We start from the raw sequence: 25,822 nt of genomic DNA on the forward strand, positions 1-25,822 counted from the left end.
ATGACACATCTTTTTGTGTCATGTTACATTTTGCTATTTTTTATTTTGTTCTGATTTTTCTGTATGATTGTAACTAAAAATGTAAAGATGACATTAACCTATATTATCTACTGTATATTACTTTTGTATGTTTAAATGTGTAAAGTGGTTTCTGACATACAGTACATTTAGGTGATCTTTAATAAAGTGCATACAAATTTATTTTCCCTCATAAAGAAATTGTTGCACCTGGCAAGACTGTAGTCTGGTCACTGTTTAGGAGGGTGTTATACTGACGTTTTACTGGCGAGATCAAACCTGATGCAGATTGTTAGCAGTTTGTCCTCTGAACAGTTGGATTCATCCAGCAGTACGGAGTCTTGTGCAGTGGCTTTAGTGTAGGTTTAAGTATTGTCAATTTGAGAAAAATGCAAGAGTGTCTAGCAGAACATAATAAAAAAGCACATTAAACATAATATATTTCTTATGGAACATTATACAGCACTAGTAAGTCCGCTCGAGGCGAATGCTTCGAAAGCTAGTAAGGTAGCTAATGTGAGAGATAAAAGGAGATGTAGTTTCACTTGCTGCCAACAGATGGCAATGTTTTAGTGACACACAGATGCTAGACAAATATATAGATGATGACTACACTTTTTCAGAAACATTATACACACACACACACACACACACACACACACACACACAGTAGGTGTATGTATATGTATGTGTGTGTGTGTGTGTGTGTGTGTGTGTGTTTCATTTGTATTTGTAAGTAGATTAATATATTTATTATAAAACAATTGCTGCATGTCTTTTATCTGTACATCTAAAATTTTACTTTGCTCCATTTACAGATGGGGTTCTTCCGCAGGAGGTACAAAGAGATCATTGAAGCAGAAAAGAATCGGAAAGAATATGAAGAAAGTTGGGACTGGGTCCAAAAAAATCAATGAGCTGCATGTGCCGGTCCAGTCACCTGACACACATTTGCTAGCTAATTGGCTCTGCTCTTGTATCTTCCATATGTGGAAGAAAAAAAATCTTCTCCAGATTTTCCGGAGGCTTGTTGATGTTTATTCCTTTATCAGGCTGACTAGCACAGGAGAGTGTGTCCTGAGGCAACCACTAGAGCTACGTGAAATGACTGGAGCAATACTATTCCCTCTGCCAAGATAAACTTTAGCCATCATGCTGCAGTGAATAGCAATATTTATGAATCCATCATACAGTATGTGGTAAAACTTCAGGGAAAAGCTGTTACCAAGAAGTATTTCTTTTTATAAATATATAACTTTTATACTGAATTTGTCTTTATATTGGATGATTTAATGTAACAAATAGCTGTACAGTTCTCTATGGCACTGATACTTGGCTACACCTAATGATTCCCCTAAGCTGAGCACTCAGGAAATTATAGAGTTAAAAACTGAACTCATCAGGTATATCAATTGTGCAGGGTTGCACTAAACAGCATACATGCTCATTAGGTTAAACTTTTAACACTTTCATTTCCAGATTACTCCGTTCAACAGGAAGATATTTGCATATTGTATACATGTACAGATTTGTATGCATAGGTTTCTATACATATACACACACACACACACACACATATATACTGTATACATGGAAATGAATAGAACTTCAATTTAATGCAATAAAAGTCTGCACCTCGAATGTAAGGTGCCCATACACGTTACAATTATTGTATACAATATTGTATACAATATCGCATCTCATAGCATATCGGTTTTGCGATGAGATCAGATGAGATGAGATCTAGTACAAAAAGTATGTGCTGCACATACTTTTTGTACTAGATCTCATCTCATCTGATCTCATCGCAAAACCGATATGCTATGAGATGCAATATTGTATACAATAATTGTAACATGTATTGGCATTATAAGTTTATATGTAATATAAAAACAACATGGAGTCTGTAATTTATCCCATTATGTATCATTTTTCAGGAATCAAACATATAAGAAAAGAGAATAATTCCGATGGTGGGGCTACTGCACATGCGCATTGTCAGTAGTGCGCATGTGCAGGTCCCCGGCTGTGAAAAAACATCGGTCCCCCGTGCGAACGCGTGGGGGACCGAGCAGATTACAATAAGGCTCTTTGTGTATTGGATAGTTTATAAATATGATAGATGTTATATTTTAAAAAGAGTTTCTTAGGCTGGGCAAACACTAGAACTATATATATCATTTGTTCAAGTGGCGATCGATATATTGGGAGTGCGTCTTAAACCTGATATGTCTAGGAATGATATAATTCACAGATATATCACATTGGCCCTGCATCAGTAATTAGTACATCTGCAATGTAGTCTATGCCTACATACCGGCATGTGTGGCTGTGTGTAACGGGCGGGGAAATTTATTTGCCCTCCCCTAATAGATGTGCTACATATCTAGAGACCGATTGGTAAGTGTGTATGCTAGTCAGTGGATCTGTGAGCACAGTGTGTACCCTGCTTAAGGCTCTATTTTGAAAATGTAATGAAATTACAATCATTATCTGTATGTCAACTGACAGTTTAACAACAGTTAATATTTTGCACTTTTATATGCAATTGGAAGCAAACATGCTGGAAAAGAGAATTGAGAGGAATTATTGTACATTGAAAGCTCTAGGGCGGGATGTATCAATACTCGCATTTCTGTAGTGAAGTGTTGTTCTTTTTTTCGTGCCTCTTTCGCTGCCGTTTTGCGGAGATTTCCGCGTTATGTATTATTTTTTTCTCCTTTCCCTAGGTCCGCGGTAACGCCGACCTCCGTCGGAATCTGTTCGGGTTTTTTTTTTTGCGCATGCGCAATGAAGTGTATTTTTCCTCTCATGCGTAGATCTGTTAAATCTGTTTTTTCTATGCACTGGACTAGGGGCAGCAGACATTAGAGGAACTTTCCAAACACACAGCCAGCAAAGCACTATTTAGCATGATGATAACATGATTACCTGAATGCTATACATAGCGCTATATAGCGCTATGCTGGCTGTGTATATGGATGATGTGTTTGTGAAGTTCCTCTAATGCCCGCTGGCCAAAAGTCCCTGCCGCTGATGCTTGTGTTAATGTTTTTTATATGTATATCGCCTGCAATACTAGGCAAATTATTCCAAGGCTTAGCTGAGCGCTGCGAATGTTAATACATTACATAGCGCGTCAGCTTACATAGGAGTCTATTACAGGAACTGCCGTGCCGGAAACTCCGTGATAGTACAAGCCGGCAAAGTTTTTTTGACAACAGAAATGCGAAACTTTATTGATACATACGCCGGACACAATGCGGAGGCGAACGGGGGATGTCACCGGTAAGCGTTGATACATCCCACCCCTAGTGTCTTTTCTTTCATACAGTATGTACTGTCTTTGATAGGGCACTGAAAAGATGCATTACTGCCCCAGTTTTTTCCCTGGAAATGGGTTCCTGTCACGAGTGCTTTACCTACTGTAAACTACAGTGTATGGAGTTCTTATATTTGTAATAATGTAGAGAAGGGGGTGCGTTATACCTCCCAACAGTGTGAAAGGAGTTATGGGTCATGTCTCATTTAAGGAGCATGTACACTTCTAGGTGTCTTCAAACCTCCATGGGATATGTTTAGCCATTCTAAGCCCCATAAACACCCCTTCATCAGAGAATCAAATGTGAATATACAGTACTGTACCTACAGATACTGCTTACATACTGTACCTACAGTATGTAAGCAGTATCTGATAAGCAGGCTGGCAGGACGGTCATAATTCAGGACAGTTGGGCTGTATACATTATACGTATTATTATAAAATACAATTGGTTCCTAATAACCTCAAGGATTGTTAACCAATGATATCAGAACTCTCAATGTACAGGGTAATTATTAACATGGACCTTACGGTTCTAGGCCACCTTCTCTCTCCTGCAGCGGTATGTTGAAAGAGTGGCACTGATGGCTCACAGGGCATGCCTTCCCACTATCCTCACACCAGAACAAAATCATTTAGGAGGTGGATATTCCTGTTTTGAATGCAGCCGCCGAGTAAGTCTCTGGCTACTCTGAGCCTGTGATGAGTGTCCCGTGCCCAGTGTAAAAAGCATTCCATGCTGAGTGGCTTCCGAGTGGTTTTTAACATATTCGCATGGCTGCAAATAAGTTTGCAGCTGTACACGTCTATTCCGCGCAGGGAGCACATTAATTCACAAGGTGGGATTTCACTCTAGCGGGGCAACTTCTACCTGATCACTGGCTGCTCCATTCACGGCATTTGATCATGGTCTGAATTACCCCCTTTGTGCGATGCATGCGCTGTAGGATTTTTCTAGAAATTTTCATGCATACACAATTGCAAGATATTGTTGAAACACGAGCTTCGGCATTGTGTGCGGCTCTGACTCAGACACCATGAAGGACTGTGGCCAAATGAGTCCTTTACTAGCAGCCAATCACAAGTGGCGCACATGTGACAGTACTATTGGCAGCGAAGAGTAGTCAATCTTCATCTGTGTTTCATTTGTTTGTAGAGTGTAGATGAGCAGGTGCAAGTGTGGGACTTCTGGAGGGGGTTCCCAAATGTTTGATTTTTAGTGTGATTGTCATTAACCGATGCAGAAGGATGCATAATACGCATGTAACAAGCTATAGTCTTCCCCAAACAAGGTACAGTTTATGTAATACAGTACATCATACATAGTCAGGCCTAATGATCACAGTAAACCAGTTACCAGATTCTTTCTCTTGTGCGAAGACTGAGAACTCAGATACACACACAGCTGGCTTGATCCACACAGCACACTTGGTTAATGGAAATGTGTAGCAGCTTTATCTTACTGCGTGTAGTGGGTGCTGGCCAGGCTGTGGGAAAAGAGGGGGTTAACAACTGGAAACTGTCCCCTGCGTTTGCCTATGGTGAGTGCTTTTTTATGGAGATATTTTTGAATTCCTGTAGCTCTGGAAATTCTGGGGAGAACAAAAATTATTTTCAGGACAGTTAAGATCTAATTACAGTACTGTACATTGGTGGAACCTGCAAAGTTTTACAACCAGTTGTAGACGGAGGAGAATATTCCACAGAACAGTTTTTTTTTAAATTGCTTATACTGTATGCAGTGTCTTTTATGAAACTGTAAGATCCATTTGCTTTATTTTCATTCTCTGATATATTTGTGTGTTCACGTGTATTTTCTTACATCCTGTATAAGACTAGTTATCAGAAAAGCTAAATGATATTTTCAGAGGCATCTGTTCAGGAATTACAGTATTTCATGAAATCGCTTTCTATATAAGATGTTTCCTGTGTTGTCCAATTCTAGGTGGTGTTTATGCTTATTACAATAGTAGTTTGTAATGTAAGTTATGTAAGTTTTGTAATCTGGTATATACTAGTCTCATGGGTTTTTTTTCTTTTTAAACTAATAACTTTACATATGAGCTAGATTATATAAAATATAACAATACTACCTAGGATAACTTGGGAAGATTCCAAATGACTAAGAACTTGTGTGTATGAGTGGAGAGTGCTATCTGTAGCTTATAATGATTGTAACATGCTACAATACATTTCAGGGGTTATTTAGGTTTGTTTGCAAAAGCAAACTTCTTTAATGGACCATGTGCACTGAAGGTTGGGTGAAAGTAACATGTGCAGTGAGAGTTACATTTGGGTGAGTTATTTTGTTTCTGTGCAGAGTAAATTCTGGCTGTTTTTTTTTTACACTGCAATTTAGATTTCTGTTTGAACACACCCCACCCAAATGTAACTCTCTGAACATCAGTGGTGTGGCGGTATGGGGTGGTATGGCGTTCCGCTAAAACATATTGTGCCGATCCCCTGTACCGCCATAACAAATGAACGGGGAGCGCTCACTATGCATGTGCAGGTTTGCACTGCCTGAGATCCATGCAGCGTGTCTTGTTGCCGCTCACCAAGACAAAGTCTGTGCCCTGTGTCCTCCTCTCTTTGCGCGGCCGCCGTTACTGCGCACCGCGCTGTTCCTCCGGTTGTGTCCTTGTTCCCTGCTGGCTGGAAGCGGCCAGGCCTCTGGCTGCCCCACTCTGTACGTTCTTCAGATGCCCCGGACTCTGCTCTGGCCCCCGCTCCACTCCTCATGTCTCCAGTAACTCCACCTTATTCATGCACCTTTGCTGTGTAATTTAAACTGTTATACAGGGGCATCACTTGAGTGGGGCATCACAAATTTACCTCCACTAATAAGGTCATCCTGCCACAGATCCACTCGCTTCCAAGGTGAAGTGGGTGGCAAATAGGAAGAGGGTCTATTTTCTCAGAAGTCCTGGGGAAACCCATTAAAATGTGAGTAGCCCCTGGACATTCATGGACAGTTTTCATAAATGCGTAAGACATTAATCTACCAGAACAAAGACAAATCTATTTTGTTAGCATAATTATTTTTCAGCATAATATATAGTTAGGGATTCAAATCGTAAAGTACATAAAATACCTTTCTGCCTAGTCCAGAGTACAAAGAAAAGAGGCTGTACATTTGGTTATGCCCCTTTTGTCATGTAGCCACTCCCCTCGTGTCATGTGGCCACACCCCTGACCACACCCATTTTCAGCACATGCCGGCGGCACAATACCACTAAAACATTTTTTCTACTTGCACCACTGCTGCACATGTTACATCTACCTCACTTGTGGTGCACATGGCTTTGTCCTTTAAAGAAGGAGTTGCTTTTGAAAACCAACCTGAATCACCTCTACCTTTCTACTGTGTGTGTGAAGGGAGGGAACACTTAACTTGCCATGCTATAGCCTGTCCTGTGCCATTAATGCTCTTCATGCGGATTTACCATGGTAGCAGGGGTGGCATTTACTGACCTTGTGCTTGTCATAAAAAAAAAAAACAACCAGTACATGTTCATTGGTCCTGGACCACCAACCCAGGGCACCCCTGCAGGCGCTCTGCAGCACCCCAGGGGCCACAGCACACAGTTTAGGAACCACAGTCTTAAAAACATACTTCTTGGTGTTGACTTGAATGTTAGCCCATCTGTATAACGTATAATAGGAATACAGATGGAGCCACCCTCATGCTTGCAGGTGCTGGCATTAGAATCGGCAGGCCCTGAAAGGGGGTGCGCATGCACGAGGCGCTCCTGCACCCCATTACGACGGAGCTCCCCGTCGGTCCCTGCCGCCTCATCGCTGGTGCCCATTAGTTGCCACCCCCGCACCATCTAACCCTGCCCATCTCCCTGAAGTGGAGACGGGCAGGGTCCTGCAGCCCAGCCGCCGACTGACTGGGACCCGAATGCGTGGGAGACTAATGGAGTCCCTGCTCGCCAGCGGAGACATTCTGGCAAGTGCTGGCAGTGAATAAGAGGGGCTCCATCTGTACATTTCTATAGGAGACATTCTGGACAAGTTTCAATTTGTAAGTATTAGAAAATATTTATCATAGACATGATTTGTCTTCTGTTTTCTGGCAGCCGGTCAGTGGTATAAAATGATTTTTATTTTATAATACATGCTCTTGATTGATGTAGGAGATTCTTTAAGTTTGAGCAGCATTGGTAGAACCTTTGAGTGCCAACAACTCCCTTAAAAATGCCAGCATCGCTCACATTTGTTATATAAATAAAAATAAAAATGTTGCGTACATAAAGATTATATTTCCTATATAAGGTAAACATTACAAGTCATGATGAATACAAGTGTTTGCTTGGCAATTTTCACACCAGTTTAGACAAATTCACTTGCCACTTAAAGGGCTGAAGGTGTTAGAGGCGCTAGCCTAAGATGGATACAGAAAAGTATCATGGCAGTGTAAGGGCACTTTTGGGTTTGGCTTGATTTAAATTTAGAGTATGTGGACTCAATTATACCGTTATACTAGCCCTAATAATCCGGGTCACAACCGTGTTGGAGCCAGGTCCAAAATTCCGGGCTTTTAGGTGTAAAAGGGGTATAAGTGATTTGTGTTTTTTAATGATGCCTTCCTTCCCATCATACAGATATTGTCAGCTCATGTGACCTTTTCTGTAACCTACAAACAGAAATTCATATCATAAACATCAGACACATTACAATATTTGCTGGTTAGATATAATGGATACTAGTGTATTATAGCTATGGAGAGCTTTTATTTGTTTAGATAACCAGAACAATGGAGTCTTTCAAATCCCTCAACTCTGTAATCAATCTCTCAGGTGTACAGTATTCCAAATCAGTATGCTACTGTACTAGTAAAAGACTTATTAATTGCTGTTAAGTATTAAGTAACATAGTAGCTATTCACTGGTAACTGTATTGCTCTATAAAAATGAACACACTCATATTACATTAACCTGTACTTCTATGGAATGTATGGTGCCCAGACTTACTTGTTGATTGCAAGATCCTATGTTGACTTGACAATATGAGGTACACAATATGGCATGATTCAGTCATTCGTAATGACCGGTTACAGAGATAGCCACTGTACTAGCTTGCTGAGGTGACAGCTATTATATAAGTGGGAAGCTACAGTAAATGATGAATACTAGCAATATCAGGTTTTTAGAAAAGACGTTAATACAGTCTATGTGGAAGTGCGATGTTAGATGAGCCCTGTAGATGTTGCAGATTTTCTATTTTGAGAAAATTCTATGTTCTGTTGCCCAAGTACTAATTCTTATATTTTTATAAATGGAAAATTCCAACATCTGTACTTGTATCTAAAGTCACCATGAATCTGACATGCACTCACATAATAAAGTAGCAATGGGTAAATAAAATGATGAATCTGTTGCTGTCTAATGAAGTATTACATTTGCATAAATCCACGTTAGAAGTGTAAATGTTTGTCACCTGTTATATGTACTTTATTGCATATACTGTACATTTAATCTGGTTTGTGCTTCTTTGAATAATTTATTTTCCAGAAAGCTATGTCATGTTTTATCCCTATTAACAAAAGTGGTCTAACACTAGGTTATGGAATTAAATAGCTGAGGACAGCATTACATTAACATCATGTTTATCTCAGCATATTGAAATGTATCTTGTGTATAGCAGCACAGTGAATATATTGCACAGAGATTATAATTTATATTTATATGCATATATATATATATATACATGTAGGAAACAACACGTTTGCTGAATGGTCTTCACAGATTGTAAAAATAGTTTTTGAGTTCTTTTCTATGGTAAAGCATGATTTTCAAGCCATTTTCTCTTATGTGATTGTAATTATATGTAAAAGTCTTTACCCTTCCCAGAGGGTCTGGAATCCAGTGCCCTCTGAATGTAGTCCTGTATCTATGGTAGAAAACTGGGTCACTTTTACACGTCTTGTAACTGTATTCGAGTCTTCTGTTTCACCTCTTATCTTATTCACATGCACTGTTTTGGAAATGTCAAAATTTTTATTTTTGGGAAGGGGCAATAAAATATCAACTAATTTAAACAGGTGCCTGTGTGTTGTATCTGACCTCATTTTCTCTAAACATACCCTGTATATGAACAAGAAAACATATAGCTGTTCAGCTGATTTGTCCCAGCATATTCAATAACATCAAGAGCCACAGATGCTTAACCAATAATAACTTATAAGTAGATGAATCTTCAGGTCATTGTCCCTGACTTAAGTGGAACTACAATGGTATCATCTATTTGTGGTATTAGCTGACTGTAAACAATGGGGGGAACAGTCACCATTTGCACATTCAAAATCACAATGTTGACAGTTATGATGTTGAAATGGAACATGTCGACTTCTGCATGCAGCAGCGGAATAGGGCTATGCTGCAGGAGGGGCCCGAGTTAGGCACTGTGGGGGTGGTTAGGTTGTAGGAGGTGGTTGCCAATATTTTTTGGATCCGGGCACCCTAGAGTATCACAATTTTTCCCGGCACCCCTAGGACAAATAAAATGATATAGATTGTGTTTATATGTGATACCTTAGTTCAGTGATGTGGTAAAGGGCAGGATTTGCTTCTGTTTTTCTGCACATATTTCATAATTAGCAGCCACCAGCACTGGTTTTGTCCACAAATAATTGACCATAAATAATTTGAATTGATCCTGGACACCAAGCTGTGGCACCCCTGCAAGTATCCTGAGGCTCCCCAGGAAGCCACGGCACACAGTTTGGGAACCACTGTCATACAGTGTTGCTATATATTGCTAATGGAATCAGTGTTGTAGTACAAGACACTGCAATTATTACAACTACAACCAAATCCATCACTCCAAATGCTGCAGGAGAAAGCATTATGTGTTATGTGGCTTTGGGTTCTTCAACTATTACTTCATGGTTTTCTCTGTCCTTTCACCATGACTATTTCAGATTGTACTGTGTGTGCTAGTGCAGCATGGTTTAGTGGAAGGAGTAATATAAACTTGTACGAGATGGAGTCACACCTGCATCACCAGTAAGTTGTTATATATATATATTTCTAAATGTTCCTGTTGTTGCATTCGTCAGTAAAGAAAACATTTCTCTTATACTGGCTACAATTTTGTCTTCTGACCTAAGGGTCTATTTTTGATATGTAGAAAAGCACGAAATATGCTTGATTTGCATAGGGAAGTCTATTTCATATATGCAGCAACAGTACAAGTACTAATTTCTTGTTGCTATATTTTTTTTACTTAAAAATATAATTTTTTTCAATTTTTATTTTTTAGCATTTTTTTTTTATTCAATTGCAACCGGAAGCTTAAGTCACTAACGTATGGACTACTTGTTTATGTTGCCTTCATACCTGGGTTCCATGCAATACGCTGTAGGTAACATCCTAGTATTAAATGTTGCCATCATTTGCCATCATTTACCATAAGTAGAGGTTTTACCCTTTTTTTTTGTTATTGGTAATGGAGGCATGAAACCTATCATTCAGACCAGGGGATCAATGTAATAGCCTGTGAATTGCAAAAAAAATTTTTTACTGTATTTTATTTAACTCCAATAAACGCAATCATTTTACAGGTAAAGACATATGTATCCATAGCATATGTAAAGATATAGATATACTGTATATGCACATCAGGGTTGCCTACCCTCCTGGAATGGCCGAGAGCGTCCTGGAAATCAGATCAACCTCCCGGCCCCCCAGAACGGTAGACAAGCCTCCTAGAATCCAGGCAGCCTCCTGCGACCCCCCCCCCCCCACAGTGGGGGAGTCCATGGGAGCAAACTACATCAATCATTCCTCCCAACTGTCCCATTTTTTTTGGGACATTCCGGCGTCCCTCCCGTCAGTGTCCCACGGCACCAGTGTGCCTTCCGGCAGTGTCCCGCGGCATGGGGGGTGGGCAGTTGGGAGTGACCCCCCCTGTCACCCTGAATAGATGCTGTGCACATGCGGGGGAGCCGCGAGTATAGGCCACACCCACTTTTGTTAGACAATGTCCCCAAAAATGTTGGCACACCTTCGGCGCAGATATGGGTGTCCCTACTCTAGAGGCAAGAAAGTTGGGAGGTATGCAATGCCTGTAACACCGGCATTGCAAGGTATATAATATGCAAAGACAATATGTAAACGGGCTGACCACAGCGCAGGGATAATATATTCAAAAAATCTGTAGGATTTGTAGGGAAACAATTTCTCCAAAATGAAGCCACGTGATTTCCGTTATCTTTAAAAAATTTAGTCACTTCATTTTGCAAAAAATGGATCAAACCATCAGACCAATCCAATAAAAATATATAAAAAATCCACAAAACATCAAACACATGAAAAAAACATCGAAAAAAATTCTTTGTAAGGAGAAAATTTTACAGCTCACCGGACCTCTTGGGGGATGTGATTTTTCACCTTTTAAATCCACTGATCTTAAGCAGGATTTTCCCACACTGGTACTCTTCCCTTAGGCGTCACACTGCCACTGTGGTTAGCCTTTGGGTTTTCCCTGTGTTAATTTGGTTTTTCTGGTGGTAAGGGAAAAACAGAAGAGACCCTGGAGCTAGGTGCACGGATCGCTGATAACAGGTGTGCCCCCTCCTGTCAGAATCTGCCTGCGCTCGCAGTCTGGCAGGGTCGTGGCAAAGATGTTTTATATGTCACGATGCTCCACTGTTGGTATGTGGTCTCTCCCCGGCTAATGATTTTACTAAGCCGCCCGAGGTTGCAAACGTCTCCCTCGGCACTCCTCCCCTGTGTCTGGTGGCTGTCTCCTCTCAGAACTCCGGTCTCCAGCTGCTCACCAAGGCGTTTCTACCGTAATCGGTCTTTCTCAAGGTTTTCCTTAAAGGTATATAATATATATGATATACAGTATATCACACACACACACCCTGTATTCTGAGGATTTTCATGAAAAGCTGGATGGCTAAATAGTGTCCATGCCAGCTGTACACAAATAAAATACATACAGTATAAAATAACATCTAATACAGCCAGGTAACAATAACAAGAATAATAGTAGTTTTACATGTGCAGCCATGGACATTTTGTTCTTAGAACTAATTGTAGTATAATGTATCATTTAATCTCTTCCTATTACCCAACAGGTTACATCTTACAATATTGATGTGACTTTCTGAAGTTTTTCTCTTTTGTTTTTATCCCCAAACCTGGCTGTTAGGGCTGGAGGCAGCAAAGGTTGCATTTGATTGCTCTGATTTTTCTTCTTGAACCCAAGACTTTGCAGCAGTACGCACCACATAGCCAGCTTGTAGTAATAAAGAGCTGAGAGATGGAAGAGAGATAGCACTCTGACATCTGGCAGCATTTGGTTTTGATCAAATGTGGTCTTGCAAGATTCTTTTGCAGAGTCTGTGGATTTTGATATCTCAGCCGAAAGCCTTTGTTCAGTCAGGTTTCAAAATCATTTGTTAGAGCATGTATAGATTTTAAAGGTGTATTGCAACTGTTGTGACATCATGTGTAAGGCCTAGTGTCAATTAGTTTTACAAATGGCAAGGGTAACTAATGACTGTTCTAGAATGGGATCTTGCAGCACAGTTATTGCTTTGGGTGTCTGTTATTTCATGGATGCAACAATTAGCCTATGCAGCTGCAATTATGTAAGCGATGGAACTGTGAAGCAACAAAAATGTAATAGCCACCCAGAAAAGTACAGAAACGCCCACCATAGCCATCAACATCTGCCTACTCCATTGCAACCGCCACGTAGTATTGCAAATATACCTTGGTGCATTCCCCGGGTGACTCATTTGCAGTCTGACAATAGTCACCGTGCTGCTTACAATGCGCCATTGCGACCACAACTGAATCACTCCCAGTGTTTACAAGGTTGCAGATGGTTTGGACACCCAGCAGGCCACATGTGCAGCCATACTTATGTGTTACATTTGTCTTTCTTTAGCAATCAGTGTTTTAGGAATGTTTCAGGATACATTGGGAGATAGTTGTACATGTCCAGATTTCACTGTGTGATACCCCATTAAGGAATTCCCTGGAACACCCCTAGAAACTGCTGTTTAGGGGACTTTAGTGTGTGCTTTGCTTGGAGTTCCAGAATGACACTGGTGCTGCAGAGGTTAACAGATTTCACTAACTTGGAAAATAAACTACTATGGGCTCATTACGATTATCTGAAGCTGTAAGTAGCGTACACCGCCATTTTGTGCATATTGCACCCCACACCACTTAAAGAATCAGAATCAACTTCTTACTTATTTATTACCTTATAGAAGGTAAAAGACAGTATCTGATTGGTTGCCCATAGCAACATCCCATGTGAAATAGAACTCCCAAATTAGTACATTTTCCCCTATGTGAGGTAGGCAGAACTCGATTCCTGACCCTGTAAAGATATCGAAAGCCATTACACATTACAAAAAGAATATCAGATAGGTGTTTCACTCCACCACTGAGTGTGAGTTTCAGTATGCCCCCTCTTCACCCCTTTAGCAAATACACTAAATTTCACTATACAGTATATAAAATGGGTGCAGAATGATGGGCCGACATTCGGGATCCCAACTTTTCAAATGCCTGACAGTCGGAATCCCAACTGACAAGGGCTATTCTCCCTTGTGGGTGTCCTCGACCCTCAAATAGGGAGAATAGCACCTGTGGCAAGTACAACAAGCCCACATAGGGGTCTCTTTGCGCTCGCCCCCCTGTCAGAGTACCAACCGTCGGGATTCCTATGTCGCTATACTGACCAATGGAATCCCGTCTGTCGTCGTCATACAACACCCATAAAAAATTGTTCTTTGCATTGGTTGTGTTTATTATCTTGTTTTACATGGTCGGAGTTATCCCAACACAAATACACCGATATTCAGAACCTGAAAGCCTCATAGTTCCGCATGCCGAGTTTCCTGTCAGCCTAATATGGACGAGGCTGAAGCATCACACAGATCAGTCAGATTCGTGCGATGCTTCTCTGTGTATAACCAGCCCTGAACTCTTTGAATCGGTGCTGGTTCCAGAAATACGAACAAAAAACTGGGGTCCCCCTGTATTTCAACAACCAGCACCAGTAAGAAATGATTAGGGTTATGGGTAGGTAACGGGAAGTGTTGGAATTCTGAGTGTTAGGATTCCGCTGATGGTCTTCTGACTATCAGGATTCTGCCTGACGGTATTTTGTACCCACCTAACCCCTTTGTTGTATACCTAAAATATTTTAGTATCTTTCACTTTTATGAAAATACAGTATTTAAATGAGTGGGAATGGGCAGAGACTGCACATACTTCTGGCAACCAGTCCCAATTCTGCTGCAGAGGAGAGACATAGCAGCGAATACTGGTTCCAGGTTGGACATCTATCAGGAGCTTCTGAAATATAAGTGTTTTTTTGAAAACCAGTACGCCTAACATCTGCAAGGAGTAAAGCGACTCCTTACTAAATTACATGCGGTTCTTTCCCTGGAATCTCAAGAGTCGTTCAGCAGACTGATTTGCTGAACTAATTAAACAGTTTGTATACTGCTGATGCTAAGTGGGTACTTGCTCAGCACATATTTGTTTTAACTATCTAGTGGCTTTCTATATAATCAGAAGAACTATGTAATAGGATGAGAGATTCAGAAAGTTAAGATTTGGTAAGAAATCTCCATTTTTTTTAAGCAGCAATCATTTACACTGCAAAACCAGTTTGATTGTGCAGTGTAAATGATTGTCACTTGAAAAAAACTGGCGATTTCTTACAAAATCTCTCACTTTCTGAATCTCTCATCCTATTACATTTCACACACTGTTTTGCTATATACATGTGTGTGTGTGTGCGCACTTTGCTACGAGTACAGCAAAGAACTCATTACACTGAGATTATATATTTCACAAAGAAAATCACTAGAATCCCTTTATTTTATGGAGTTAGCTCTAGCAAAGATAATGTAATGCATGCAGAGAAATGACAGAGACAATTGCCCATGGTGTTCCAAGTATTCACCATTAATACTAACCTACAGCCGTTCGGATTAGAAAATGGCCATCTATGCTACTCCATATATGGTGTATGACTGAGCCTATCATACATATTAACTGCGTGATGCACAGTGCATGGTCAACCGGACTGGGCCAAAAAAAAAACAGTATTAAAATGTCCTGGCTTTCCACTGGGCCAGTCTGCCCTTGCTGCTATTATTTCAATTGGGGCAGCATGGACGGTGTAATGGTTAGCATTACTGCCTCATAGCACTGAAGTCATGGGTTCAATTACCACCACTTCACTGTGTGAAGTTTGCCTGGGTTTCCTACGGGTACTCAGAGTTCCTCACACAATCCAAAAATATACTGGTAGGTTAATTGGCTCCCACATAATTAACCCTAGAATGAATGTGTGTACGTGTGCGTGTACATGTGGTAGGGAATATACTGTAGATTGTATGCTGCACTGGGACTGATGTGAATGTTCAAATATTGGTACTTGTGTATTATCACGGTGCCCACTAAGCAAATAGCTTAGTGGGCTATTCTGCGTAGGAAAATCGCATTGCATCGCGTACCATCTATAGTGCTGTGTGATGCGTACGATGCGATATCCATGTTAACTTCACAGCAGTGCTTATACAATGAAATATCGCATAGGATCGCATGGCACCAAATGAGATACGCTATTTCATTGTATAAGCACCCATGGAGAACCCATGGCATAAGATGTGATGGGTGCTTAATATGACATGTGATGCAATCACCTCTGACATTGGTTTGCGTCACCCCCAGTATCCACGACAGCCCGAAGTGTGGCGTAACGCGTCCTCCGACCTTTTCATACCCCCACTATCCACGCCAATGTGGAGTTGATTTTATATAGTGTGGTGAGCGCAGCGAGCCTGAAGCGTGGTGAGCGCAGCATGCGTATAACCTGCATGCTCCAATTGGGCAGAACTGTACCCTCGCCGACAGTCCGAGAAAATCGTTGTGCCCGGCTCTATATTCTCTCCAATCACAGATATTAGCGTTGTTGCATCCCGGGTTGCTACTTGCACAAGGAAGCAGAGGCCAGTTTCTCGACATTGTTGGGGCAATACACGGCCAACATTGTACTTTCTTTTGATGTAAAGGGTCTCGTCGACCTCCACTATTTTTCCCGGGGCCACCAATGCGTTGCTGCGGCTGGGCCATCAGGTCTGCGGTACACGCCTCCCGCATCCAGTCGTTGTACTGCACTGTCTTATTTGACAGGTGCAGCTCACGCTCACAGAAAGTAATTGATGTGAGCTCTTGTGCCCAAAAGTAATTAAATCTCACTAAAGTAAGAAAAGGGAGACGGCAGCCCGAAAAAAGGTCCCCTCTCTTAGGCTCACCTTACTTCTGCAGGATTTTTTTAAAATATTTTTATTGCTTCAAGTCATTACAGTTGTACATTAAACGTAAATACAACACATCAATCATTGTATAGTTACAGTTACATTTTTTAAGACTATTGTGAAGCTGTTTTTTCACCGGCATCGGCAATGTATCTATATAAGTTTCCCATAAGGATAAAAATCTGGCTAGTTTCTTCTATTTATCTAGCAACGTATTTATCCATTCCATTCTAAAAATGAAGTGATTTTTTTTCTTAAACAAAGGGATTTGTGGGGGCATACTCTCTAGCCCGCTTTTTATTATGGTTTTACGACCCTCTGCGCTAAGGGCCAAGAAAAATCTTTTTGCTATCTCGAGTCATGCGCTGATTTGGATCAAAAATCCCCAATACTGCCCAATCTGGTGTGAATGGGACATATTGTAGTTAATAAGCGAGGTTTCTGCATACCGCCGGATTAGGTGCCAGAAGTATTGTACAAGAGGGCATGACCATAGGCAGTGGAATAGATCGGCATTCGCCTGGTGACATCGAGGGCATAGGGAGTTATTTATTGTTCCCATATGGAATCTTCGCAATGGTGAAAGATATGTATAGTGGAATGTATTGAGGAATAGTTCTGTATACAGTAAATACTAGCTGATAATGTTTTTCTAGAGAACTCCAACTTCGGCAGGATTTTATATGGCACCACCACATCACCTCTTTCAGTGCCAAACGCATGTCATGCCCATGTTTGCAAGACCGCGTCTGCGGCAGAAGACGATGCTCCTGAAGGAACCCGACAGCCTCCTCCTCGCTGTTAGGGAGGCTGAACATGTTTGGCACCGATGTTTCAGCCATCATTTACAACTTATGTCCTGGAGCTCTGAGTGATGCTGCTATTCTCTCACAGACTCACCTCAGAGTAATTCTGACAGGGAGCGGGAAAAACACTGACTACGTAAATAACGTATCTCTGACTGACTACTTCAATTCACAAGCCAGAGTTACGCATAAAACACTACAGAAACAGTATTAAGTACTGAAATCGCATTGCATCGCACGCATCGCATGGCTTTATTGGTGAACATGTGATGCAATGCGATTTGATTATGGTGCCGTACGTATGTTAGTTGGGTGCCGTGATAATACACAAGTACCCAAATATTCTCTGTAAAGTGCTGCAGAATATGTGTGCACTATATAAATAACTGTAAATAAATAAATATTACATGCCCTTATTCGCCACTAAGTTATCCACTAATGTTCAGGGCAAGCTATTCCCTAGCTACTGTAACTGTACTACAGTAACAAAACTGTTCTGCTTCAGCAAAATCTAAAGTTAATTTGTCTATACTTAAGAGGACAAGCACGAAAGTTTTCCATAGCAATCAATCAACATACAGATATAGCTCATCTGAGCAGCTCCAATCGCGCCAATCGTTGCCTGCCAGCCCTCGCCATAGGCCGAATGGGGGGTGCGCACGTCTGGGATGCTTGCACGCCCATTCTCGGCAATGGACGCACAAGCTTGTGAGATGCTTGCGTGTTCACTCCGCCCACGTCCACCGGTGCTGACCAGATCCCAGCGTATGGCGCACTGGCGGACTGACAGAGAATGGCCCCATCTGTATGTCATCTTTATAGAATTTACTCAGTTGCTAATAACAACGAAAGAAAACTGAATTGTTGTTATTGGCAACTTCACCACTGGTACATATCTCCACTCTTTTCTCTGGCACATCTTCCCACCATCTGATTTTCTTGCAGTACACTCATCTCTAATGTCTATGCTGATGACACCCAAATTAAAATATTTGAATTGTGGCACATGAAATTACAACACATGACATTATAGGTAACAGCAAATAAAAGAGGCTGTGTAAAATATATAGATTTTTTTTTACAATTTTGAGAACAATATGTAAACCTATAGAGTTATATGGACACCTTAGCACCATTCTATGTATGGTAGTAATCAAAGCTTATTTGGATGTCTCTGTACATTCTGTGTATCGCCTGCCCATTTAAGTGGAATCTAGATGGGATTTGGTACCGGGGATCAATTGTCTAAATCCCACTTCACTGATGGTGAACACAGCGCACACGTCTATTTATATGAAGCACACACACACACACACACACACACACACAGCAAAGCCTGAAAAAAATAGATGGCTTAAAAGACAACCCTTTTATTTTTTAGACTGGAATCACTGGACTTCTAGTCTTGTACGGTTTTACCACTGGACTTAATGGTAGTACCACTTGACTTAATAGCAATTCCACTGGACTTAATGGAAGTACCACTGGACTTTTACGGCTGTTCCACTGGATTTAACGGCAGTACCACTGGACTTAATGGCAGTACCACTGGAGATATACAGCTGTCCCACTGGACTTATACGGCTGTCCCACTGGATTTATTGGCAGTACCACTGAGCTTACCGGCAGTACCACTGGACTTATACGGCTGTCCCACTGGACTTAATGGCAGTACTGGACTTAACAGCAGTACCACTGGACTTAACGTTAGTACCACTGAACTTAACGGCAGTACCACTGGACTAAACAGCAGCCCTAGACAGCAGCACAGCAGCACTGCATGGACTATACAGCAACACAGGACACCAGCACCAGCAGCAGACAGCACAGTACCACAGGACTGGTCTGTACTGACTGCACAGGATACCACAGGAGGACACCACCACTGCGACCAGGTCACCACCCCACGCCAGCATTCCAGAGGCACTGTGGCCCACAACCTCCCTGATCCCTGTTCGTTGCAGGAAAGGGGGGCCTGGGGTCAGATGGCATCGGGAATGGGGTTCACCCATGGGTACACGGATGGGATGATGCCTGCTGGGGTGGGTGGCTGAAGTCACAGGACTGTCTTTATCCAGGCGCACGCAAATAAAAGTCAGTTTTAATTTACTTCTTTTTGTGAAGGCAGGAGAATTAATTTGATGGTTGGTGAACATCCCTTAATTAAAACTGCCCCCACCTTGGCGAGTGAGAGCACCTTCATCATTAAACCATACCTTGCGATATGCGAGTACCCCCTTCAACCCAACCACATTACATGGATTGAGAGTACTACCTCTCTCACCATAAAATAGGAACAGTGCGTGCTGTGGGTGCACAACAAAAGTTTACACCTCAATGCCTACTACACATTATGACACACACCATAATGAAGAAAATATGTGGTGTGTGGTGCGCAATCAATAGCTGCTGGCACAGGGTTGTCAAACCCTTATTATATATGTGTACCATTTAACACACACCATATTGCCTATTACGCATTGTAAAACACCATTATGCCTACTACACATTATACCACACACTGTAATGCCTATCATATATTATACCACACGCCATAATGCCCATTACATATTATACCACACCACACACCATAATGCCCATTACATTACCACATGCCATATTGCCCATTACATAGTATACCACACAACTTAATGCCTATTATATAACACGCCATAATGCACATTAGATAATACTACACACCGTAATGTCTATTACATTTTATGCCACATAAGTGCTGATTATCTACATGCTTGTTGCCAGGGGTTGCATGCTCATTGCCAAAGGTTTATTGCACAATGTCAGGGGATTCATGCTCATTGCCACAGGGGATTACATGCTTGTTGCCATGGGTGGATTACATGCTCATTGCCATAGGGAGTTTACATACTCGTTGCCCATGGGGGATTTCATGCTTGTGGCCCAGGGGATTACATTATCATGCCATGGGGGATTGCATGCTTGTTGCCCAGGGGGCAATACATGCTCATTGCCACAGGGAGTTTACATGCATGTTGCCCAGGTGTTAAATGCTCATTGCCCAGGGCAGGGTAGGTGCACAGACTTCAGTGTACCGCCAAGCCACCATATGTGCTCCACTGCAGCCGTCTGCCTCTACTATATGTGTGGCCCCACCACCGAAGCTATCCCCTCAGTCATCTGCAGGATATACTGCACTTCCGGGCTGCAATACAGACGGTCGAGCCAGGGTGGCAGCTGCTCGGCTCAGTGGCGCAAAAAGCTTTTGACACAGTGCCTCATAAAAGGTTATTAATAAAACTGACTAATTTAGAGTTAGGAGATAAAATTTGTAATTGAATTAAAAACTGGTTGCACAATTGGGGACAGAGAGTCGTGGTAAATGGCATACATTCCAACTGGGGTGAGGTCCTAAGTGGAGTCACACAAGGATCAATATTGGGCCCTGCCTTGTTTAATATATTCATTAATGATGGTAGTGATATAGGGCCTTATTCTAGTTCACTCTTTCTGACAAAATCTTTCTTAGATGGACAAAACCATGTGCACTGCAGGGGGGCAGATGTAAAATGTGCAAATAGAATTAGATTTGGGTGAGTTATTTTGTTTCTGTGCAGGGTAAATACTGGCTGCTTTATTTTTACACTGCAATATAGATATCACTTTGAAGTAAAACCCCACCCAAATCTAATTATCTCTGCACAAGTAACACCTGCCCCACCTGCAGTGCACATGGTTTTGTCCATCTAAGAAGGATTTTGTCTGAAATTGTGAACTAGAATAACCCCCATAGTGAGTAAGATTGCAATATTTGCGGATGACACGAAATTAACTCAGGAGAGGATGTGGATACACTACAGACTTAATTAAACTGGAAAGGTGGGAGGAAAGGTTGAAAATGCAGTTGAACGTTGATAAATGTAAAGTAATTCATTATGAGAACAAAAATGAACAAGCTACTTATAGGATACACTGAGTTACCTTATTTGCCGGCGTATAAGATGACTTTTTCCCCTTGAAAAACATGCCTCCAAGTGGGGGGGTCGTCTTATACGCCGGGTGCACTTAGTAGGCATACATATAGCTGCCCCAAGGGTTACACTTTTATACATGTCATACACTCTCCTCGCCCCCCCCTTCTTATGCATACCTCGATACTCCAAATCTCTTATAAGAGACATGTCAGTGCTGCCGCTGTCGTAGGCACACATATAGCTGCCCCAAGGGTTACACTTTTGGATTCAGTATGAAATCCCGGCGGTCGGGATCCCGGCGTTCAAAATCCCGACGCCGGAATCCCGACCGCTGAAATCCAGACTCGCTCGCAGCGGGCCCGGTGCCTCGCTACGCTCGGCACGCTAATTTATTCTCCCTCCAGGGGTGTCGTGGACACCCACGGAGGGAGAAAGTGTCGGGATTTCGGCGGTCGGGATTCCAGCGCCGGGATTTAAACTGCATCCAACACTTTTATACATTTCCTACACTCTCCTCTCCCCCCCCTTCTTATGCATACCTTGATACTCCAAATCTCTTATAAGAGACATGTCAGTGCTGCCACTGTCCTCCCTTCCTAACCGCCTGTCACATTCAGCAGTGACGTCGGCGGCAGGCTCGGGGATGTTCAACTTGGCTTGGGAGGACTCGGGTGCCCGAGCCGCGCCGAAAATACCCGAGCCTTCCGCCGACGGCACTGCTGAATGTGACAGGCGGTTAGGAAGGGAGGACAGCGGCAGCACTAACATGTCTCTTATAAGAGATTTGGAGTATCGAGGTATGCATAAGAAGGGGGTGGGGGTCCCCCCAGATGGCTTAGGTGCAGGTGAGGGGGGCTTACAACTTTATGTGGTGGGTTTTGCTGGGGCAGGACAAACCTGCCCGGTTTGTCCTGCCCCAGCAAAACCCACCACTCAAGGGGTTAATACTGGTACTACAGATATCCATAATATGGATTCAAGGGCAGACCAGACAGCTGCGAGTGACATGGAGTGTGGAAGGTGTGCGGAAGAGGGGGTATTCTTATATGGCGAGTATATAACAAACTCTATATTTTAAGTGGAAATGTTGGGGGTCGTCTTATAGGCCAAGTCGTCTTATACGCCGGCAAAAAAGGTATTATAGGATATTCTGCTGTAGAGAAGGACCTTAAATGTAAAGTAATTCATTATAAGAACAAAAATGAACAAGCTACTTATAGGATAAACTGAGTTACCGTATTTGCCGGCGTATAAGATGACTTTTTCCCCTTGAAAAACATGCCTCCAAGTGGGGGGGTCGTCTTATACGCCGGGTGCACTTAGTAGGCATACATATAGCTGCCCCAAGGGTTACACTTTTATACATGTCATACAGTACACTCTCCTCGCCCCCCCCTTCTTATGCATACCTCGATACTCCAAATCTCTTATAAGAGACATGTCAGTGCTGCCGCTGTCGTAGGCACACATATAGCTGCCCCAAGGGTTACACTTTTGGATTCAGTATGAAATCCCGGCGGTCGGGATCCCGGCGTTCAAAATCCCGACGCCGGAATCCCGACCGCCGAAATCCCAAGGGGGGGACTGCGCTGCGCTCGCCACTCAGCGGGCCCGGGGCCTCGCTACGCTCGGCATGCTAATTTATTCTCCCTCCAGGGGTGTCGTGGACACCCACGGAGGGAGAAAGTGTCGGGATTTCGGCGGTCGGGATTCCAGCGTCGGGATTCTGAACGCCGGGATCCCGACCGCCGGCATTTAAACTGCATCCCACACTTTTATACATTTCCTACACTCTCCTCGTCCCCCCCCCCCCCTTCTTATGTATACCTTGATACTCCAAGGGTTACATTCTATGCTATGCGGTAAAATCCGCATGTTTTTTATCGCACCAAATCGCACTTTTGAAAATCGCAAGATTGGCCCGTTTTTCGCATATTTAATGAGATGCGAAAAATGGGCCAAATAGTGCGAATAGGTGCAATTTGGTGCGATTTCTTTAGTCCTGAAAATGTGCGATTTTCAGGTCTGAAAATCGCACGTTTGCAGGAAATCGCAATTTAAAAAAAAACCAGCGCGGGGTCCCCCGTCAGAGCATAACCAGCCCCGGGCTCATTGAGCCAGTGCTGGTGACATAAAATCAGGGTCCCCGACAAATAGGGGTCCCCTTGATTTAATGAAACCAGCACCAGGCTCAAGGTCCGGCGCTGGTTCCCGAAATATGGGGGACAAAATGACTAGGGATCCACCGTATTTTAAGAACCAGCACCAGACCCAACCAGCCAGCAGGGTAATGCCACAGCCGGGGGACACTTATTATATAAGGTCCCGCGGCCAAAGCATTATCCCCCTGGCTGGTCAGCATGGGCAGGGGTCCTGGGGAAGTGGGGACCCCCCAATAAAGGGGTCCCCCCCCTCCAGGACTTACAAGCCCATGCTGAAAGTCCGGGGCTGTCCCCGATGCCCCTGGGCGGTGGGCATCGGGCTGATGCAAAGTGTAAAAAAAAGATTAAAAACTATTGTTTTCTACTGTAGAACTATGAGTCCCAGCAAGCCTACCCCGCATGCTGGGACTTGGAGAACCACAAGTCCCAGCATGCGGGGCATTAAAGGGCCCGCTGGCACTTGTAGTCCTACAGTACAAAAAATAGTTAAATAAAACACACTGACTCCCTGAAAAATAAAAGTTTAATACATACATAACACACACTGATACTTACCTACCTTGAGCCCGTAGGTCGGTCCCTGGATCCTGGGTCCGGGGCTCCTGGACAGAAGAGTCCGGTTCCGGGGCCTTGGTCCTGGTTCCGGGGCTGGTCCGGGGTCCTGGGCTCCAGGGCTGATGTCTCCGGGGTCCAGGATCCGAAGTAGTCCAAAAGGGGTTCCTAAGGAAGGAAATCCTACTCACCTGGTCCCCGGCGACGACCTCGCCATCCTCTCCGGCAGACACGCTGCTCCCGGCTGGTACCCGCTCACGGACTGGAGAGGCGCAGAGATGTTTCATTTTCCGCGCCTTTCCTCCGGATTCTATTGGCCGCCTGGCGGGCAATCAGTAGCCGAGAAAGTTTTTTGTACTGTAGAACTACAAGTGCCAGCGGGCCCTTTAATGCCCCGCATGCTGGGACTTGTGGTTCTCCAAGTCCCAGCATGTGGGGTAGGCTTGCTGGAACTCATAGTTCTACAGTAGAAAACAATAGTTTTTAATCCTTTTTTTACACTTTGCATCAGCCCGATGCCCACCGCCCAGGGGCATCGTGGACAGCCCCGGACTTTCAGCATGGGCTGGTAAGTCCTGGAGGGGGGGACCCCTTCATTGGGGGGGGTCGCCACTTCCCCGGGACCCCTGCCCATGCTGACCAGCCAGGGGGATAATGCTTTGGCCTCGGGACCTTATATAATAAGTGCCCCCGGCTGTAGCATTACCCTGCTGGCTGGTTGGGTCTGGTGCTGGTTCTTAAAATACGGGGGACCCCCTAGTCATTTTGTCCCCCGTATTTCGGGAACCAGCGCCGGACCTTGAGCCTGGTGCTGGTTTCATTAAATCAAGGGGACCCCTATTTGTCGGGGACCCTGACTTTATGTCACCAGCACCGGCTCAATGAGCCCGGGGCTGGTTATGCTCTGGCGGGGTTTTTTTTTTTATTTTAACTGTTTAAACTTTTTTTTACACCAGAACCCTGCACAGATCACAATGATCTGTGCAGGGTTCTGGCTAATTCGCCCATCAGAACCTGGTCTGATTTTTGGGCGAATTATAGACACAGTTTATACAAATCGCATACCATTAAATATGCGATTTGTATACTTTTTAATGTGAAAACATCTGGATGCGATGTGCTGCGAAAAGCAGCCATCGCATTTCCAGTGTGTCCAACTTGTTGGCCAAAATCGCACTTTTTTCACATTTTCGCAGTTCATTAAATAGGCGAAAATGGAAAAACGTGCGATTTCGGCCATTTTTGCTAAAAAAATCGCAAAAAAAAAACAAAACGCAAATCATAGAATGTCACCCAATATCTCTTATAAGAGGCATGTCAGTGCTGCCGCTGTCCTCCCTGCCTAACCGCCTGTCACATTCAGCAGTGACGTTGGCGGCAGGCTCGGGGATGTTCAACTCGGCTCGGGAGGACTCGGGTGGACTTTTTTACGTATTTTTTGAACCAGAACCAGTCAAAGTGTCCGGGGCTGGTTATTCTCAGGAGGGGGGACCCCATGCCATTTTTTAAATTTGAACTTTTACACTTTTTTTTATAAAACAGAACCATACACAGATCTCAATGATCAAGTCAGAACCTGGTCTAATTTTTTTTTAGCAATTTTTGGAAATGTTTATTTACCCTATTAAATTTGGCAGTTGTATACTTTATAATGGGAAAACATCTGGATGCAAATTGAAGTGTGAGAAAAAATTGACAGG

The 25,822-nt window shown here is 43.0% G+C and overlaps 1 protein-coding gene across 1 annotated transcript in view; it reads left to right on the top strand.

Moving 5' to 3' along the window:
* Positions 1 to 1,734, top strand: part of ITGA9 (integrin subunit alpha 9) — a 445,717-nt gene extending 443,983 nt beyond the window's left edge. Inside the window, exon 28 of the mRNA XM_083186309.1 lies at positions 837 to 1,734. Coding sequence (XP_083042435.1) covers positions 837 to 935 — 99 coding nt within the window. The 3' untranslated portion in view covers positions 936 to 1,734. The remainder of the gene's footprint in view (positions 1 to 836) is intronic.
* Positions 1,735 to 25,822: the final 24,088 nt, after the last annotated feature.

Source organism: Crinia signifera, chromosome 5 (genome assembly GCF_055691185.1).
Source record: "Crinia signifera chromosome 5, ASM5569118v1, whole genome shotgun sequence".
In the NCBI taxonomy this organism is placed as follows: domain Eukaryota; kingdom Metazoa; phylum Chordata; class Amphibia; order Anura; family Myobatrachidae; genus Crinia; species Crinia signifera.